The sequence below is a fragment of the Lontra canadensis genome, unplaced genomic scaffold (genome assembly GCF_010015895.1).
Source record: "Lontra canadensis isolate GAN:19392208 unplaced genomic scaffold, GSC_riverotter_1.0 scaffold12, whole genome shotgun sequence".
NCBI lineage: Eukaryota > Metazoa > Chordata > Mammalia > Carnivora > Mustelidae > Lontra > Lontra canadensis.
The window spans coordinates 11,915,779-11,937,230 of NW_022631006.1; the positions used below are offsets into that span (position 1 = coordinate 11,915,779).

Consider the following 21,452-nt stretch of genomic DNA (forward strand, 5'->3'; position numbering starts at 1 on the left):
GAGGGTGCTAGCATTGTCTTGGCATGTGACTGTAACAAGTGTTTTCCCCTCCCTCTGCCTGCTTTATCAGCTCAAGAGATTTTAGTCTGCTTATTTTGACCCCAGAATAACTTATGAGAGCCCTTCTCCACAATGCCACCTTTTGAGCCTCCACGTATCTTGGGAATTTTTGAGTAATATCCCTATAAGATCGCTAATTGAAGTACTGCAGGCATAGGACAGTAACTAGATCATTGCCCATTGCTTGCCAAGCATAAAATGAAAGTTGGGTGGTACCTGATATTGATTTCCTGCTTAAATATTAGGTGGTCACCTAACAAGGTTTCTGTTTCCTGCAGGCTTCAACAATGTTCCTCGTACCCCAGGCAGATTCCTTCCAGATAGTTCTCTGGGGTGGACTTGGACTTGGAATTTCCTAAAGCCCTCCTAGAGGGGGCCAAGTCCATCCTTCACCTCCCCATCCTTTATCTCTCCATCCTTCCCCATCCCTCCCCATCCCTCACCTCCAACTTTCCTGTGCCTCTTCATTTCTCAACACAAAATCCCTGTTTTCGCTCCCACTGTAGTTCATCAGAAGAAGTATAATCAACCACTTAACCCTTTTTTTTTTTCACTCTCTTCAAGATGCAATGTTCTAAGAAATAGAGTGTGACTGACTTGATTTGGGTCTTCTATATACCCCTCAGGCAACTACAGAGTACCTCAACTGACAACTATATCTAGAATGATTTAGTAGTGATATTCTCTTATTTTTCATAATAATGCAAATGTTTTTCAATTCTCTTTTATATTTTGTGGGATTTTGGTGAGAGTAAAGGCTTAGTCTGCCCCCTTTATATGATCACCCGATCCCATTTTTATAGAGAAAAACTATAGATGCTAATTGTAGTTATGCTACAGGATCATGAGCCTGTTTATTTGTTTCTCTGACTATATTTTCCACAGTTTCCTTAGAAAAAAGGCTTTATTGTTACAAAAAGAAATTGCTAAATTGTTGTTTTTAAAATAAGTTTATAAATGTTCTGGGTAATCTATAATATTCTTTCTAACATTCCATGTTCTAAGATGGTACTATATTTTAAATATGGATGCCTGTACATCTAACACAAATCAGATAAACAAGGCAGAGATGTACAGCTATAAGGAATTATTAATATGGTTAGTTTAGGGATACTGACTTTATTGAAAGAAATAGGAAAGTGAGGAGTGGAAGTAGATATGGGAAGGGGACAGGTGGAGTATGACAAGCTTCTGGGCATATCCACGCATAGACACCAGTGTTTTATTTGTTAATACTCCTACATGATTTCAAAAAAGAATTTAAATTGGCTTACTATAGCATGTAGAATGCAATGACATTAAAAAAAGAGATAATGACATTAGACCAAAGAGAATATAAGTGAGTATAGGAAAATAAAAATATCAGGCAATGTTATTTCATAGAAATGCTTATAGTAACAGACTAAGATCAAACTTATGGATCTGAAACTTGGAGCAAGAAGAGTATGGGTTTACTCTTACATGATTGAAGGTGTGGGAATCCATGGAATTGATGAATTCACCTAAACCCATCTAAACACATTCCTGGGCATACAGTCATTAATTAAGTTCCTTCGTGAGAGAAAGTGTACATTATCCTCTGTACCATCCAGAACAGAACTGTGGCTACAGGTTGATGCTCAGTAAAAATTTTATTAAATTAAAATGAGTGAAAAATGAGCTATACTGTGAATCAGAGGAGAAAGCTAAGCCACAAGCATACTGATATATGTGACTCGAAACTGATAGAAAATTAGAAGTAATTTTGTCCAACCTAGACTCAGTGTTAGAACCAAGTTAGATAATCTAAGTTTTAAGGTGTATTTACAGTTACTTGAATCAAAAATTATCACAAAGTGGGGAGGAGAGAGGAGAGAATCATTTAACTTTTAAAACTGGGTTTGGGTTTTGTTTTGTTTTTTTTAAGCCAATTTCTACTTTTTTGGTTGTTTTGGCTAAATATTGATATATTTTAAAGAATTTGAAATTTTACTGAAAAAGGAAGTTAGTAATACTAAACATAACCAAAATTAGAATGGAAGCAATTGTGCAGTTAGTGTACAGTTAAAATTATCTTTGCTTGAAATTTGCAAATAATTTAAACAAAGTTATTGTTCCTCCCCCCGCCCCTGGAATTTCAATTTTCTACTTTTTTCTTTATGTACTTCACATATGTTCTTTGTAATGAAAAAATACTAAATCTAAGCTGTTAAGTACTAAGTACTAAATTGAAGCTGTTACTTTATGTACTCCATACTATAATTAGTGGCCTATGGAAGAGAAGTGCCCCCACACAATACATGATAACTAATCTTTTTGGTATAAAAATCAGGATATAAAATTAATGCACAGAAACCAGTTGTATTTCTATACACCAACAACAAGACAGAAGAAAGAGAAATTAAGGAGTTCATCCCACTTACTGTTCCACCCAAAACCATAAGATACCTAAGAATAAATCCAACCAAAGAAGCAAAGAATCTGTACTCATAAAACTATAGAGTACTCATGAAAGAAATTGAGGAAGACACAAAGAAAACATGGAAAAAATGGAAAAATGGAAAGAAAACATGGAAAAATGTTCCATGCTCATGGACTGGAAGAAAATACTGTGAAAATATCTATGCTACGTAGGGCAATCTGCACATTTAATGCGATCCCTATCAAAATGCCATCAACTTTTTTCAAAGAAATGGAACAAATAATCCTAAAATTTATATGGAACCAGGAAAGACCCTGAATAGCCAGAGGAATGTTGAAAAAGAAAACCAGAGTTGGCAGGATCACAATTCCAGACTTCAAGCTCTATTACAAAGCTATAATCATCAAGACCATATGGTGCTGGCACAAAAACAGACACATAGATCAATGGAACAGAATAAAGAGCCAAGAAATGGACCCTCAGCTCTATGGTCAACTAATCCTTGACAAAGCAGGAAAGAATATCCAGTGGAAAAAAAGACAGTCTTTTCAACAAATGGTGTTGGGAAAATTAGACAGCCACATGCAGAAAAATGAAACTGGACCATTTCCTTACACCACACACAAAAATAAACTCCAAATGGCTGAAAGACCTCAATGTGAAAAAGGAATCCATCAAAATCCTTGAGGAGAACACAGGCAGCAACCTCTTCAACCTCAGCCACAGAAACTTCTTCCTAGAAACATCACCAAAGGCAAGGGAAGCAAGGGCAAAATGAGCTATTGGGACTTCATCAGATCAAAGCTTTTGCACAGCAAAGGAAACAGTCAACAAAACCAAAAGACAACCGACAGAATGAGAGAAGATATTTGCAAATGACATATCAGATAAAGGGCTAATATCCAAAATCTATAAAGAACTTACCAAACTCAACACCCGAAGAACAAAGAATTCAATCAAGAAATGGGCAGAAGACATGAACAGACATTTCTGCAAAGAAGACATCCAAATGGCCAACAGACACATGAAAAAGTGCTCAGCATCACTCGGCACTAGGAAAATACAAATCAAAACCACAATGAGATACCACCTCACACCAGTCAGAATGGTTAAAATTAACCAGTCAGGAAACGCACGTGTTGGTGAGGATGGGGATAAAGGAGAACCCTCCCACACTGTTGGTGGGAATGCAAGCTGGTGCGACCACTCTAGAAAACAGTATGGAGTTTCTTAAAAAAGTTGAAAATAGAGCCACCATACAACCCAGCAATTGCACTACTGGATATTTACCCTAAAGATACAAATATAGTAATCCGAAGGGGCACGTTACCCAAATGTTTACAGCAGCAATGTCCGCAATAGCAAAACTAGAGAGAGCCTAGATGTTCATCAACAGATGAATGGATAAAGAAGATGAGGTATACATATACAATGAGGTATACATATACATATACAATACTATGCAACCATCAAAATATCCAAAATCTTGCCATTTGCAATGACATGGATGGAACTGAGAATATTAGGCTAAGTGAAGTAAGTCAATCAGGGAAAGACAATTATCATATGATTTCACTGATAATGAGGAATTTGAGAAACAGAGGATCATAGGGAAACGGAGGGAAAAATGAAACAAGATGAAACCAGAGAGGGAGACAAACCCTAAGAGACTCATAATCTCAGGAAGCAAACTGAGGGTTGTTGGAGGGGAAGGTTGGGGGGAAGGAGAGATGGGGTGGTTGGGTGATGGATGTTGGGGAGGGTGTGTGCGATGGTAAGTGCTGTGAATCGTGTAAGACTGATGATTTACAGACCTGTACCCCTGAAACAAATAATACGTTATATGTTAATTTAAAAACTCCAATTCATAACTACTTATCTGAAGAGATGAAATATCTTATTATCAGATAATTTTGACTATTGGAATTCACTGTAAATAATTTAGACTTGGCTGCCTCACAATTTATATAATAAAATATCTTTAAAAGAAAAAAAAAGTCTGCATGATGTCCTTTCTATAGACATGTGTTGAGGAACAGGAATTCTTACCTATGGATTTCATTAAAGTAAGTCTTGAACTATATTGACTCTGGTATTTAAAAACTTGTAGTAAATAAATAAGATAAAAATGGTCTATTGAATGTGCCTATTCAAACCAAGATTTATAGTCATGGAAAATGGATTTAACCTTATGTGACAATTTTTATTAATTTCTTTAAGAGTATACTCTATTTGAATGGGGTCTAAACTTATGACAGAGCTTGTTGGGATAGAATTCCAAGATAACTGTCTTTAGAATAAAAGGGAAATTGTAGCATGTACCTTGGAGTTTGCTGTTCTTTGTCTAGCCTACACTGTCATTTCAATGGCTATTAGGCAAGTATAATTGTTGAATATATGAAATGTGGTTAATGTAACTGAGATGAATTTTTTATTTTATCTCTTAATTTATATATAAATTTTAAAACTAATACTTGATTCAGTTATTGTTAACTTTCAATTTTGGTTGGAGCAAAATCACAACTCTGTATTTATGAAGTCTGAAAACCGATCTAGTATTTATGATGAAAATTTATTATTCAAACTGGGATGTGCTATAAGTATAAAATATATACAGTATGTGAAAGACCTATTACTACAAAGGAATGTAAAATATTTCATTAAGAATTTCATGCCTGGGGCACCTGGATGACTTGGGCTGTTAAGCATCTGCCTTCAGTTCAGGTCATGATCCCAAAGTCCTGGGATCAAGCCCCATGTCTGGTTCTGCATTCAGTGGGGACTCTGCTTGGGAATTCTCTCTCTCTCCCTCTGCCCTTCCCTCACTCATGTGTTCTCTCTCTCTCAAATGAATAAATAAAATCTAAAAAAAAAAAAGAGAAAAAATTTAATGCCCATATGTTGAAATGATAACATTTTAAATATGATTGATTAAAATATGTCATTAAAATTAATTTCACCTTTTATTTTTTTATAAAGTGACTACTAGAAAATTTAATTTTACATATATGGCACAATTAAATTTCTTTTGAAAAATTCTAGTCTATAACCACTGAATACATATTCTTTATAAAGCCTATTTGCATTAACATGTTTTATAATGGATTTAATTTGACCTCCATGCATCTTTTTTTCCATAGGAAAAGGTTTTCAAAATCTGGAAGGCCCATTTTCTCTCAGAAGCCTCTATTGCTCTTTTACATGATTCCTTTTGGTGGTGGTTTCTGCATAAATTTAAGGTATGATGTTATTTTTTAAACTTAGTTCTTAAGTTGATTTGGGGCACAGTTAATTTTTTAGTAGAGGTGGCACTGGTACAAAAAAATATTTTTCTAGATCTTTTCATAGAACTTAGGTTTTTAGTATTCCATACATGTTAGAAATCCTATTCAAAATCTAGAGTCTTTTCATAGGAGTTAAAACTTTAATATGGATTTCAATGATCTGAGTCTTCATTAGCCAGAGAAAGATGAGTGAAATCAAGCAGTGTAATGAATAATAAAGTTGTAGCTTAACTTAGTACTATAATGCCCTGAAAAACAGCTAATGAAAACCCACTGCAAATCAGTGACACTGAAGGTGGTTTCATTTGGAAAATAGTCTACGGAGCAGATGAAGAGAGGGCCTTTACTTGATTCAGAAAGAATTAGCATTAAGAAGAGAAATTAATTAGCATTAAGAAGAGAAAGACATCTGGATATTTGGGAAAGATATCTGGGAAACAATAAGAGAATGGAAATAAACAGCACACGAGTCTCCTGTTAGAGAATATGTGAGCCTGGAAAAAGTGGTGAATACCATTGTGTGACTTCTGGATCTGGAAGAGTGGAAGATAAGATCAACCCCAGGGATCACAGCCTTAAGCTTTAAAGAAGGTGTGCCACCCCATCAAGGAAGCCTGAAAATGGACTCCACTCTCCACTTTTCTCCAGCTCAAATTACTCACACAAACCTGCTTATGGATTGTCACAGGAATTTTACACCATGAAGAAATTGGGTGTTAACCAGTTTTACATACAAACCATTCAGTTAGTGCTTTATGTTAGGATAAACTATAGGTTAGAAATACTCTAGGTTAAGAATCTCTGTCCTATATTTCTGGTATTGTTAGGAGCTCTGGATGATGCATAGAAAATGGCATATCAGTAATAAAAAGATAATTACTGAGGGAAATTTGTGAAATCAGGAATTACATTACCTGAAATTTCTTTCTCTAGATCTGGGTCCTGAATTTATGTTTTCCCATGAAGACAGAGAAACATTACATTCCCACTTAAATCTGTTGAGATTATATATAACAAGTTTTTTGAAAGAAACATAATCTAGCAGTGTTCTAGTTATTGTCTTGTCAGGAAATTGTAGTATTTTATTGTTTTGAATAAACACAGACTTAACACAAAAATATGAATAACTCACTACATTTATAAGATTATTTTTGCAATAACAAGGAGTTAGAATTTTTTTATCATTTTTTATCATTTTTTAAATTGGGCTCCCTGCCCAGCAGGGAGCCCAATGTGTACCTTGAACTCATAACCTTGAGATCAAGACTTGAGCTGAGATTAAGAGTTGGATGCTTAACCGGTTACCTAGGTGCCCCTAGAATTTTTTTTCTTTAATCAAAGTATTCTCTAGAAACTAGCTTTCTGAAATTAAAATGTAATAATTTAGTAATAATTTTAAAACATTATAATTTACTAAGATTTCTAGTGTCATGATTTTTGTCATGTTTTGAGAATCAATATATTTGGCTGGGTCAGTGTTCTGCTAGTGTTCTTTGGGAACTAAAGGGGGCAAATTGAAGCAAACTCTCCATGATTTAACTAGAACAGTTCTTCTTTCATCTGTTTAGTTCAATAAACTCTATTATTTTATTTCTAAGAGGGTTTATTGTTAAATATATATAATATATTTAAATATGTTAAAATGGGTGCAAAATACATAAATTCTATTTACTTTGGAAGGATAAATAATACTGATTTTATACCTAGAATATGGTAAAACCATGAACCACTTGTTCAGTTTAGTTACCTGGAGTATAATATGAAAAAATATATAATCATACTCTAGAATATAGCATGCTTCAGTGTGGTGGCTCTAACTTATTTCAGTAATTGTTATATGATTAATAGAAAACCAAATTTTCCTTGTTTATTGCCCATGATTTAGTGGTAACCTGGTCTAGTAGGAAAAAATACTGAACTTGGATCCAGAAAACTAGAATTTTAAATCTAGTTTTCCCAAATAGTTATTTTTAAGAGTTTGGTCTAGTCAAAAAATCTCTCTGAGCATCACTTATCTCATCTCTAAAAAACAAAACAGGTAGAAAATAAAATATACCCTGCTTTTTCCCCCCTAAGGTTGCTGTATTAAAAGTGATACAAATAAGAAGATACCAAAAAAAAAAAAAAAAAAGAATAAGAATAATAAGAAGAAGATACCTAGTAAACTGTGAAATACTATATAAATGTAATATGGGAATCAATAAAATAGAGTTAAGAGATCTGGTTTTCAAAAACAAGTTTACGCACTTAGTAAATGATGTGACCTAGAATAGTTATTTACCTCTCTAAATCTTTCATAAGATTAAAAAAAAAAATCACCTAATTTACATGTTTTCTGGGTTAAATGAGAAAGTGAATGTAAATTTGTTTGTTTATATGGAGATATATATATAGTAAGTGTTCAATGAATATATCATCACCATCATCATCATCATTATTACTATTATTATTATATTAATAGAACAAAAGTTATTCCAAAAATTGCTGGTCAATTGATAGGCTAATGACAAAAGTTTCCCTAATGATGTTTGACTAGAAGAACTTTGGTAATGATATTGCCATATGCTTAATGTTCAAAAATTGTCCTTGGGACTTGGGCTCCCAAAAATATTCAGAAAGCTGGAAAACACATCATTCCCACCCATGTAACAACAACGAAAAGTGATATAACCTATAAAATTACAACTTTTTTGAACTTACCATATAGTGTACATTTCAAAGCAAAGAATGTTACCAGGGGAGAAAAGAGTAACTGTATGATGGTAAAAAGGTTGATTCATCAATATAACAATCCTGAATATATGTGCACCTAATAGAAATGCTTTGAAACACGTTTAATAAAAACTTAAAACTTCAAGGGCAAATGAAATTAATAAGTATATTGAGGTGTTTCAAAACCTCATTCTCAATAATTGGTAGACTATACAGAAAATCAGTAATGATATAGAAGACTTGAGCAACACTGTTAAAGAGCTTAATTGATCAAATTTGACATTTATTAAATATTCCTACCAGCAACAACAGAACACATTAAACATTTATCAGCTACTTTCTGGGCTAGGAAAACATCCTAATAAATTTAAAACAATTCAAGTCAAACATAGTATGTTTTCAGACCAAAATGGAATCATTATAAATGAGTAACAAAAAGGTATCCAGAAAATCCTCAAATATTTGGAAACTAAATAACACATTTTTCAATATCTGTAGGTCAAACCAGAAATCAATAGAGAAATTAGAAAGTATTTTTGAATTTAATGAAAATATACTTAAAATGTGGGGGATGTGGGGTGCTTGGGTAGCTCAGCCAGTTAAGCATCTGCCTTTGGCTGAGGTCATGATCTCTGGATCCTGGGATCAAGCCCTGCATCAGGGTCCCTGCTCAGTAGGGAGTCTGCTTCTCCCTCTGCCCCTCCACCACTACTCATGCACTCACACTCTCTTTCAAATAAATAATTATCTTTAAAAAATAAAATAAAGTTTGTGGGATGTAACTCAAACAGTATTTAGAAGTTTAAAGGATTAAAATAACTATATTAGAAATAATATATTAGAAATAAGTTCTCAAAAACTATGACCTCACCTTTTAACATATGAAACTAGAAAAAGAGGAGTAAAAGAAATCCAAAATAAGCAGAAGAAAGGAAATAATAAAGTTCAGAGAGGCAACTAATGAAAGGAAAAACTGAAAAACAAAGAAGGAGCTCCCTACTGCACCATCTTCCCAAGTTCATCCTATCAGGATTTGACTATAATATTGAGATTATTATTATCTATACATTTCTTTCTTCTTACAACATATTTACTGTGTCTTAGTTTAGCCATTGTGTCACAATTTTACTAATTCTGGCTGTGATTATCTCATCCTAATAACTGCTTTAATTTCACACTGAGTTACTGATAATAAGTTGGAGTAGATATAGGACAAAAGAAAGTAATAGTCATTGATTGCCTCTACATGCCAGCTTTAATGCAGGAACCTTCATTAACTTATCAAATGTGTGTGGGCTTTCTGTGTGCCAGGCACTGCGCTAAGTGCCTGAAAGACAAAGTCAAACTAAACATGATTCTTGTCATTATTTTACTATGCTACTTTAAGGTATGTATATTTTATATACATTTGACAGATGAGGAAACTAGGACTGATTAACTAGCCCAGGGTAAGGAAATTAATGAATAACAATGCCAGTGTTCAAATTCAGGTCTGCATGATACCAAACCCATACTCATTCTCACTGATCTGCCTTGTAAGAATAAATAAAATTACTGACATTATGCATACAAATTCCAATTTAAAATTATAATATTAGTGCTTTTAATTTCAGAAAATGTTTTATTTTTAAGCCTGACAGAGAGAATCAAGATTCCTTGTTTGACAGAATTTCAGAAAGTTATGTGATACTTTTCATGAACATCCCTGCAAGTCGAAAAGATGCATTCCTTCAGGTAAACATAGAAATTAACTGGTTACACTAAGCATTTTTAGAGCAAATGAAAATTTAAAAATAGTTATTTTATTTAAATATCTATTAGAACATATTTTGTTACTTTGAAAGCAAATTTCCTTAAATATTTATAATGTTTTGAAAGTTACTTTCCTCTCCATTTTATTTTATTTTATTTTATTTTTAAAGATTTTATTTATTTATTTGACAGACAGAGATCACAAGTAGGCAGAGAGAGAGGAAGAGAAGCAGGCTTCCCGCTGAGTGGAGAGCCCGATGCAGGGCTTGATGTGGGGCTCTATCCCAGGTTCCTGGGATCATGACCTGAGCTGAAGGCAGAGGCTTTAACCCACTGAGCCACCCAGGTGCCCCTCCCCCTTCATTTTATTGTATTCCTTTGCCTCAGAGTCTTACAGAATTTCCTTAGTGTGGTATAGATGATTTTTTTTTTTTGCATATTGGTAATTTGAAAACTACTGTCTTATTCTGTGTATATTCTTGATTTTTTTCTATTTACCTATAAAATTATTATTTTTCTTTTACTTTATAATGTATCTCTGTTCTGTTTAAGAAGACTTGAGAAGTTTATGTTATATGTAAGGACTAAGTACCTGTTACAGTAAATGAAAACAGACATATTTATAATCAAATGTTTATTTTATATTTTTGTTATTATAATAACTAGTGAATAGGATTGATTAAAAGAATTTGTGTCCTTCAGTAATGTGAAATGAAAATGTATAGGAATTTCATTAGATGCTTGTAAATTTAAACATCCAGCACTCAAAGCAGAAGTCACATTTAGTTACTTTGTTCTGTTGACATCTGTAAATCAGAAATACATTCATATTTTGGAGTTGATAACTGTTTTCATGGGTAAAACAGTAAAACTTAAAAACAGTAAAATGTCCTTCCCAATGAAAACATAATGTTCAGTCTTCACCTATCTTTCTTACTCACAGCCATATACATGCAGTGTCTATAAAAGGAAACTGGTTAAAAAAAAAAAAAAGGAACCCAGTAGTGGACGGGGAATAAGGAGACTTGGTCTAATGTCCCGAATCTGCTAATTACCTGGGTGATCTTGGGCAACACATTTGGTCTCTCAGTTCCATAGCTGGAAGAGGTTGATAATGACTGTGATTCATGAATTGTCATTTTATAGAACAGTGGTGTTCTGAAAGATGGACTTGGATTTTCTCTGCTAATATTAAAATATTTTTTATTTCCTTGTAAAAGTTAGTTAATGGTTAGGATTTGGGGCAATTGTCTAAAAATGACAAAAACAAATACTTCTCCTATCCATGATCTTTCACTTTTCTGTCCTTTTGTGGTAGGTGAGACTAGTCTACCTACATGGTTTGATGAAATCAAGCGTACTTTAACATAATGCTCTTGAGAAAATGATAACAGGCCTATTTAAAAGGGCAAAGAAAGTACTGGCACCACTGCATATCTTTTTATCCAAATGTTCTCTCCTGGGATGGATATACCTTTTGGTAGATGTTATATTTATAACTTTTCTTAAATCATGACTTGTTTTTTTTCTGGATCCCTATTTTTTTGTGGCTTTTTCTGAGGGGAAATAAGTTATTTAATCAAGATTCAAAACCTCTTTCAGAACAAATAAAATGTACATATAGGTGATTTGACCGCTTGGCTTGGGTTTAGTCTTCTTTTAATACTCCCTTTCTGTGTCTGTGCTTGAGAATGAAGACATCTGCCTATACATCTATCTCCTCCAGAGCTGTTTTAGTAGAAATAAAGTCTTATCTCCTGTTGACTAATTTCCATTATTTTTCACTCATTCAAATAAGTCAGGATTTTGTTACTGCTTGTTCATCTGATTTACCTTACCTAACAAAGAGGAATTTATTAATTTTTAAGAATCAAAAAGTCATTGTCATGTCCCACTATTCAGTACAAATTAGCTGAATCTAAACAGATTTAGTATGGCTTTCACTTCTCTTTCTTCCAGTGTCATACAATGATAGACCTTCAGAAGTTTTCCCAACACAATTTGATACTTGGTCCTTAATCATGAAGATGAGATATTCACAGAAAACTTTAACAAGTTCCCCTTATTCATCTTGTTCAACCTTTTAATTTTAAATGAATGTCACTATGATTTTTATACCAAAATATGTGATTATTTCTGGCATGATTCATTTCAATAAAATTAAAAACACAAATATGTTAAAGCATTCCCCCCCCACCACTACCCCCCCCACACACACACACACAAATCATGGAGTTATTCAAAGAATATTATCACTTACCAGCAAATATTATCACTTACCACTTGAAGAAGATGAGTTTTAGTTTCTTGTTGTTGCTATAACAAATTATCACAAATTTAGTGACTTTCAAGACAAGAAAAATTCATTGTTTTAGTGCTATAGAGGCCACAAATCCAAAATGAGTCCTTGGGGGCTAAAATCAAGGTATCAACAGGGCCAGTTTCTTTAAGAGGCCCTCCATTTCTTAATCTCTTCTAGCTTCTGGTGGCTGACAGCACTCTTTGGATTCTGGTTGTATTGCTCTAATTTCTTTTTCTGCCATCTCATTGCCTTCTTCTCTTCAGTAGTAAAAATTTCCATAGCCCTCCTCTTATAAGGACACTTGTGATTGCCATGAAGGCCCACTGGATAATCCAATATAATCTTCCCATATTAAGATCTTTAACTTAACGAAATCTGTGAAGCCCTTTTGCTGTATAAATGAACATTTACACACTGCAAAGACAGTGACCTCTAAGGGACACTGAGATTACAAAATTTTACATTTAATATTAAGGACTAAATGTGTTTTTAGGTATTTATTTGGTTGCCGAGTACCAGAATAATAAATAAAAAATTTTAAAAATTTAATATAAAAATGTTACTTTTATGTTTAGTCTCTTCCTAAGAAGAACTTAGTAGTTTAGGGATTTTATGTCTAATAGAATAATGGTAGAACCATATATTTGTTGATATCTGATCATAGTTTTCATATGTAAACAATACACTGATAATTGCAATATATTAACTCACCTAAACAGACTTCAGTTGTTTAAATATATGCTTGCTACTCTTATCACACACACACACAGAATGATAATTATGTGAGGCGATAGAGGTGTTAGTTAATGCTATGGTGGTAATCGTATTGCAATATGTAACATGTATCAACATGTTGTATACCTTAAACTTACAGAGTCATATGCCAATTATAGTTTAGTTAAAAAATGCATAAATGACCTATATGTGTCACTTTCTAAAAGAGCGTAACAATACCAAGGTTAAATGAAATAAATAATCATGAAACTTTATCTTAAAATATAACCATCAAGCCTAATCTTGTTAACTTCATCCTTTACCCAAATTAAATTTTCTAAATGAAATAAATAATAAAACTTAAAATAGAATCCTCAAACTCTATCTTAACTGTTAACTTCATCTTTTTATCCAAATTAAATTTTCTAAAATGCCAACAAATAGCTAAACTGACTTTATTCCCAACTCTTCTTTGTTCATGTCCCTCAATTAGAGGTACAAAGAAGTTATAAGTGGCCAAACACAAGCTATGAGAAAAAAGGGACATGTATATTTCACAAACTTAATAATCATTTCTTTGGTAGTTTACATATACTACATAAAATATAAAATTATTCTAATATCACTCTATTTTGGGTAGGTGTATCCTGATTGTTTGTCACAAGCCATCTATGCAACATTCCAGGAAGCATTTCCAGAATGCAGTAATCTTTTTAATGATGAATTTAAAGAAGAACTAGGGAATAACATTTTTCTTTGGTTGTCAGGTATGAGTAAATCATTTACATATTGATCATTATTTTGAGAACTAAAACTTTTTGTATACAGTATCTTGTTTACTCCAGCTAAAAAAATTGGTAATTCTCTGCCTTATAAAACATGCCATATTGATGCCTATATTTTTTTTAAATTTATATGTGTGGAATTGTTGGATCACTATATTATATACCTGAAACTAATATTACACTGTATGTTAACTAACTGAAATTCAAGGGGCACTTGAGTGTCTCAGTGGGTTGAAGCCTCTGCCTTCAGCTCAGGTCGTGGTCCTGGTCCTGGGATCAAGCCCTGCATCAGGCTTTCTTGGTATGCATTGATAAAAAGTTAAGTTGAAAACTAAGGCTACACGAGAGTCGCTATGATTTTTTTTAATCATGAATATGTTTTTGCAGATTTCTTTCCCATGCTTTTTCTCATATTGCATATCCATCAAGAGTCAAATGTTTCCTGAATCTATCCCCATAAGTGACCTTTTCGACTTTTACTACATTTTATCTCTTACTTGTAACTATTTTGCACTGGTTAAAGCACTTGTTGAAAGAATTTTATAAGACATGTTTTTCTTATTTCTTGTTCTCTTGTTTCTTTCTTTGAGGAAAGGTTTATATTGTAGATCTAAAATGCCAAATTCAACATTCTCCTCCTTAATGTATCAAAAATTTCTTTTTCAGGATAAAGTAATCACTTATTAGGTGATAAAGTAATTATCTCTATTAGGTAATTACTCATTGGCTTTATCTGTCTGTACATTACAGACTCAGTTCCATTACTTACATTATCAGTTGGCTTTCATTTTTGTTTCATTTTTTCACCAACAAAATTTTTATTACCAGAATTTCTTATACACAGTAAGAAAACAGATCACTAGAGACTCTATTAGTTTCCTCTTGCTGCTGTAACAAAATTAGCACTTAGCAGTTTAAAACAACACACTGTACTATCTTACACTCCTGGAAGTCAGAAATCCAAAATGAGTCTCACTAGGCTAAAACCAAGATTTAGCAGAGCTGTGTTTCTTCTACAGGTTTTGTGGAAGAAATTTTTTTGAAGCCTTTAGAAGCTGTGTACAGTCTTTAATTCCATCGCCCTCTTCCATCTTCAAAGCTAGCAATGGCTCATCAGCTTCAGATAAGAAATAAAAAGCAAAAACAAAACCAAAAAACTAAAAAGAAAAAAAAACAACAAAAATACTTTAACAAGCAAATGTGTCCACCTAAAGTGAAGGTGAAGACTCCACGCCCAAACTACCAGAACTCATACAGCAATTCAGTAATGTGGCAGGATACAAAATCAATGTACAGAAATCAGTTGCTTTCTTATACACTAACAATGAAAACATTGAGAGGGAAATGAGAGAATCGGTCCCATTATAGCACCAAGAACCATAAGCTACCTGGGAATAAACCTAACCAAAGAGGTTAAGGAACTGTACTTGAGGAACTATAGAACACTCATGAAAGAAATTGAAGAAGACACAAAAAGATGAAGGACCATTCCATGCTCAGGGATTGGAAGAATAAACATTGTTAAAATGTCTATACTGCCTAGAGCAATCTATATATTTTCAATGCCATCCCAATCAAAATTCCACTGGCATTTTTCAAAGAGCTGGAACAAACAATCTTAAAATTTGTATGGAACAAGAAGAGATCCCAAATTGCTAAGGAAATGTTAAAAAAAGAAAAACAAAACCAGGGCATCACGTTGCCTGATTTCAAGCTTTACTACAAAGCTGTGATCACCAAGACAGCATGGTACCAACACAAAAACAAACACATAGACCAGTGGAACAGAGTAGAGAGCCCAGATATGGACCCTCAAGTCTGTGGTCAAATAACCTTTGACAAAGCAGGAGAAAATATACAGTGGAAAAAAGACAGTCTTTTCAATAAATGTGCTGGGAAAATTGGACAGCTATGTGTAGAAGAATGAAACTCGACCATTCTCTTACACCATACACAAAGATAAACTCAAAATGGATAAAAGACCTCAACGTGAGGCAGGAATCCATCAGAATCCTAGAGGAGGACATAGGCAGTAACCTCTTCAACATCGGCCATAGAAATTTCTTTCATGATATGTCTCCAAAGACAAAGGAAACAAAAGCGAAAATGAACTTTTGGGACTTCATCAAGATCAAAACCTTCTGCACAGCAAAGAAAATAGTCAACAAAACAAAGAGGCAACCCACAGATTGGGAGAAGATATTCACAAATGATACTACAGACAAAGGGCTGATATCCAAGATCTATAAAGAACTCCTCAAACTCAACACACACAAAACAGATAATCACTTCAAAAAATGGGCAGAAGACATGAACAGAACCTTGTCCAAAGAAGACATACAAATGGCTGACAGACACATGAAAAAATGTTCATCATCATTAGCCATCAGGGAGATTCAAATCAAAACCACATTGAGATACCACCTTACACCAGTTAGAATGGCAAAAATTAACAAGAGAGTAAACAATAAGTGTTGGAAAGGATGTGGAGAAAGGGGAACCCTCTTATGCTGTTGGTGGGAATGCAAGTTGGTGCAGCCACTTTGGAACACAGTATGGTGATTCCTTAAGAAATTAAAAATAGAGTTTCCCTATGATCCTGCAATTGCACTCCTGGGTATTTACCCCAAAGATACAGATGTAGGGAAAAAAAGGGCCACCTGTACTCCAATGTTCATAGCAGCAATGGCCAGAGTTGCCAAACTGTGGAAAGAACCAAGTTGCCCTTCAACGGATGAATGGATAAAGAAGATATGGTCCATATATACAATGGAGTATCATGCTCCATCAGAAAGGTTGAATACCCAACTTTTGTATCAACATGGACAGGACTGGAGGAGATTATGCTGAGTGAAATAAGTCAAGCAGAAAGAGTCAATTATCATATGGTTTCACTTACTTGTGGAGTGTAAGGAATAACATGGAGGACACTGGGAGATGGAGAGGAGAAGTGAGTTGGGGGAAATCGGAGGGGGAGATAACCCATGAGAGACTGTGGACTCTGAGAAACAAACTGAGGGTTTTGGAGGGGAGGGGGGTGGGGGGTTGGGTGAGCCTAGTGGTGGGTATTATGGAGGGCATTTATTGCATGGAGCCCTGGGTGTGGTGCATAAACAATGAATTCTGGAACACTGAAAAGAAATAAAATGAAATGAAAAAGAAAAAAAAAGATGACAGAATTTGTAAAATAAAAGGGGATATTAAAAAAAAAAGTGAAGGTGAGATATTTTCTCTAACAAACAAAAGCTAAGGAGTTCACCAGAACTGCCTTACAAGAGATACTGAAAGGCGTTCTTCAAGCTGAAATGAAAGGACACTAATTAATAACAAAAAATTTTATAAAAATATAAAACACACTGGCAAAGGTAAGCATGTAGTTAGATTCAGAATATTCTAATACTGTAGAACGGTAGTATGTTAACCACTTAATTCTAGTATGAAAGTTAAACGACAAAAATATTAAAAATATTGATAGCTATAATAATTTCTTCATGGGGATACAATATAAAAGGATGTAAAAAGTGACACCAAAAACATAAAAGAGGGGGAGTAAAAGAATACTTTGGGTATGCAGTCAAAGTTAAATTATAAGGATAAAGTAGACTTATATGTTTTATGTAACCCTCACAGTAACCACAAAGCAAAACCTAAGCAAATTCATGAGAGATAAAGAGAGGGAAATCAAAGCAAGCCATTATGGAAAATCATCAATTCACAAAGGAAGGGAGCAAAGAGAAAGAACGGAACAAAGCAGCCACAAAGATGCCATAAAACAATTAGATGACATCAGTAAATCCTTAACTATAATTACTCTAATCATATAATCCGATCAAAATACATAGAAATCAATAACAAGAAGAAAGTTAGAAAATCACAAATATGCACAAATTAAACAACACACTCCAGAACAATGAGTGGGTCAAAGAATCAATCAAAAGAAAATTTTAAAAATATCTTGAAACAAATGAAAATGGAAATACAACATATCCAAAACTATGGGATGCTGCCAAACCCATCTTAAAGAGGAAGTTTATAGTAATAATTACCTACATTAAGAAAAAAGAAAGACTTCAGACATACAACCTAACTTTACACCTCAAGGAACTAGAAAAAGAAGTACAAACTGAACCCAAACTTAGCAGAAGGAAGGAAATAAGAAAGATCAGAGCATAAGTAAATGAAATAGAGACCAGAAAGACAATAGAAAAAAAAATCAATGAAACTAACAGCTGTTTTTTTGAAATGTAAAATTGGCAAATGTTTAGCCAGAAGAAGAAAAAGAAGGATTCAAATAAATAAAAAGTGAAAGAGAATACATTACAACCGATACCACAGAAATACAAAGGATCCAAAGAGACCAATGTGAACTATTATATGCCAAAAAATTGGACAACCTAGAAGAAATGGATAAATTCCTAGAAACATAAAATTCCTCCAGACTTAATCATGAAGAAATAGAAAAATAGTAACAGACCAATAATAGTAAGGAGAATAAATCAGTATTTAAAAACCATCCAAGAAAGTATAGCCTAGGACCATATGGTTCCATTGGTGAATTATACCAAACATGTAAATAAGAATGTCAATCCTTCTCGAACTCTCCCAAGAAAACCGAACTCCCAAACTCATTTTATGAGGCCAGCTTTACCCTGATACTAAAGACAGATAAGGACACTACAAGACAACTACAGACCAATATCCCTAATGAATATAGATGCAAATATTCTCAATAAAATATTAGAAATCAAATTCAACAACACATTAAAAGGATCATAAACCAGGATCAAGCAGGATTTATCTCTAAGATGCTGGATGATTCCACATATGCAAATCAACAAATGTTATACACCACATTAATAAAATGAGGGAGAAAAACCACATAATCATCTCAACAGATGCAGAAAAAAGCACTTGAGAAATTACAAATCCTTTCATGTCAAAAACACTCTACACATTGGGTATAGAGGGAACATACCTCAACATAATAAAGTCCATCTATGACAAGCCCGTAGCTAGCATATTCAGTGGTGAAAGGCTGAAAAGCTTTTCCTCTAAGATGAGGAACAAGACAAAGGTATCCATTCTTACCATTCCTATTTAACAGAGTGTTGGAAGTTCTAGCCAAAGCAATCAGGAAAGGAGGGGAAAAAAAAAAAAAACCCTAAGTAAAATGCATCCAAAAGGGAAAGATAGAAGAAAAATTTCCTTTTTTGTAGATGATATAATCTTCTACAAGCATACCTCATTTTATTGTGCTTCACAGATGTGGCATTTTTTTTTTTTTTTAACAAATTGAAGGTTTATGGTAACCCTGCATCAGACAAGCTTGTCAGTGCCATTTTCCCTTTTGCTTACCTCATGTCACCATGAGAATTTGGTAATTCTCACAAAACTTCAGACTTTCTCATTATTACATTTGGCATGGTGATCTGTGATTAGTGATTACAACTCACTGAAAGCTTAGGTAATAGCATTTTTAAACAAAGTTTTTAAATTAAAGTGTGTATATTAAATTAGGCATAATGCTATATAATACACTTAATAGACTATAGCATAGGGTGAACATGACTTTTATAGCCATTGGGAAACCAAAAAATTCATTCAGCTTGTTTTATTCTGATATTCACTTATTGCAGTGGTCTGGAGCTGAACACTCAATATCTCAGTTATGGCTTTGTATAGAAAAACCTCAAGACTCCACCAAAAAACTGTTAGAACTAATCAGTGAATTCAGCAATGTTGCAGGATACAAAATCACTATACAAAATCCGTTGCATTTCTTTATACTAACAATAAAATATCTGAAGTAGTAAAGAAAAAAATCCCATTCACAATAGCATAAATAACAATAAAGTACTTAGGAATAAATTCAGTCAAGGAGATTAAATAGCTGTACACTGAAAACTACAAGATTTTGATGAAAGAAATTGAGAAGACACAAACAAATGGAAAGGTATCCTGTGTTCATGGATTGAAAGAATTGATTTTGTTAAAATGTCCATACTATGCAAAGCCATCCATAGATTCAGTATATTTCCTATCAAAATTCCAATGACATTCTTCACAGAAATAGAAAAAACAACCTTAAAATTTGTATGGAATCACAAAAGAACCTCTGGATATCCAAAGAAATCCAGAGAAATATCAAAGCTGGAAGCATTAGACTTCTTAATTTTAAATTACACTACAAAGCTCCAGTAATCAAAATGATAAGGTACTGCCATAAAAATAGACATAGACCCATGGAATAGAATCCAGAGCCCAGAAATAAACCCTCACAAATACAGTGAACTAATACTCTCTTCCATAAATGGTGATGGTTAAACTGGATAACCACGTGTAGAAGAATGAAATTGGACTGTTATTTATTTTTAAAGATTTTATTTATTTATTTGACAGAGATCACAAGTGGGCAGAGGCAGTCAGAGAGAGAGGAGGAAGCAGGCTCCCTGCTGAGCAGAGAGCCTGATGCAAGGCTTGATCCCAGGACCCTGAGATCATGACCTGAGCCAAAGGCAGAGGCTTTAACCCACTGAGCCACCCGGTGCCCCGAAATTGGACTTTTTAATACCACTCACAAAAAACTAACTCAAGATTAAAGACTTAAAAATAAGAACTGAGTGGCCAAACTATAAGAAAATATAGGGGAAAAATCCTTGATATCAATCTTAAAAATAATTTTTTTTTTGGCTATGACACCAGAAACACAAGCAACAAAAGGAGAAATTAATTAACTGGGACTGCATCAAACTAAAAATCTTATGCATAGTGAAGGAAAACATCAACAAAATTAAAAGGCAACTCATGGAATATATTTGCAAATCATATTCTGATATGATAAAGAGTCAATATCCAAAATATATAAAGAACTCATACAACTGACTAGCAAACAAACAAAAACAGACAAACAAAAATCCAATTTAAAAATGGATAGAGGAACTGTACAGACACTTTCCCAAAGAAGACATACAGATGGCCAACAGACACATGAAAAGATGCTAAACATCACTAATCATCAGGGAACTGCAAATCAAAATCACAATGAGATCTCATCTTACACCAGTCAGAATGTCTCGTACCAAAAAGACAAGAAGTAAGTCTTGGCAAGTGTGTAAAGAATAGCGAACCCTTGTGCACTGTTGGTAAGAAAGTAAATTGGTGTTGTTATTAGAAAACAATAGAGAACCTTACACCAGTTAGAATGGCCAAAATTAGCAAGACAGGAAACAACATGTGTTGGAGAGGATGTGGAGAAAGGGGAAACCTCTTACACTGTTGGTGGGAATGCAAGTTGGTGCAGCCACTTTGGAGAACAGTGTGGAGATTCCTCAAGAAATTAAAAATAGAGCTTCCCTATGACCCTGCCATTGCACTACTGGGTATTTACCCCAAAGATACAGATGTAATGAAAAGAAGGGCCATCTGTACCCCGATGTTTATAG

At 33.8% G+C, this 21,452-nt stretch overlaps 1 protein-coding gene across 5 annotated transcripts in view; it reads left to right on the forward strand.

Moving 5' to 3' along the window:
• FAM227B (family with sequence similarity 227 member B) overlaps positions 1-21,452 on the forward strand; it is a 183,285-nt gene that overhangs the window by 14,363 nt on the left and 147,470 nt on the right. For all 5 annotated transcript variants that reach the window (XM_032856532.1, XM_032856534.1, XM_032856535.1 and 2 more), the window contains 3 exons: positions 5,602-5,700; positions 10,090-10,191; positions 13,866-13,992. In XM_032856532.1, coding sequence (XP_032712423.1) covers positions 5,602-5,700; positions 10,090-10,191; positions 13,866-13,992 — 328 coding nt within the window. The remainder of the gene's footprint in view (positions 1-5,601; positions 5,701-10,089; positions 10,192-13,865; positions 13,993-21,452) is intronic.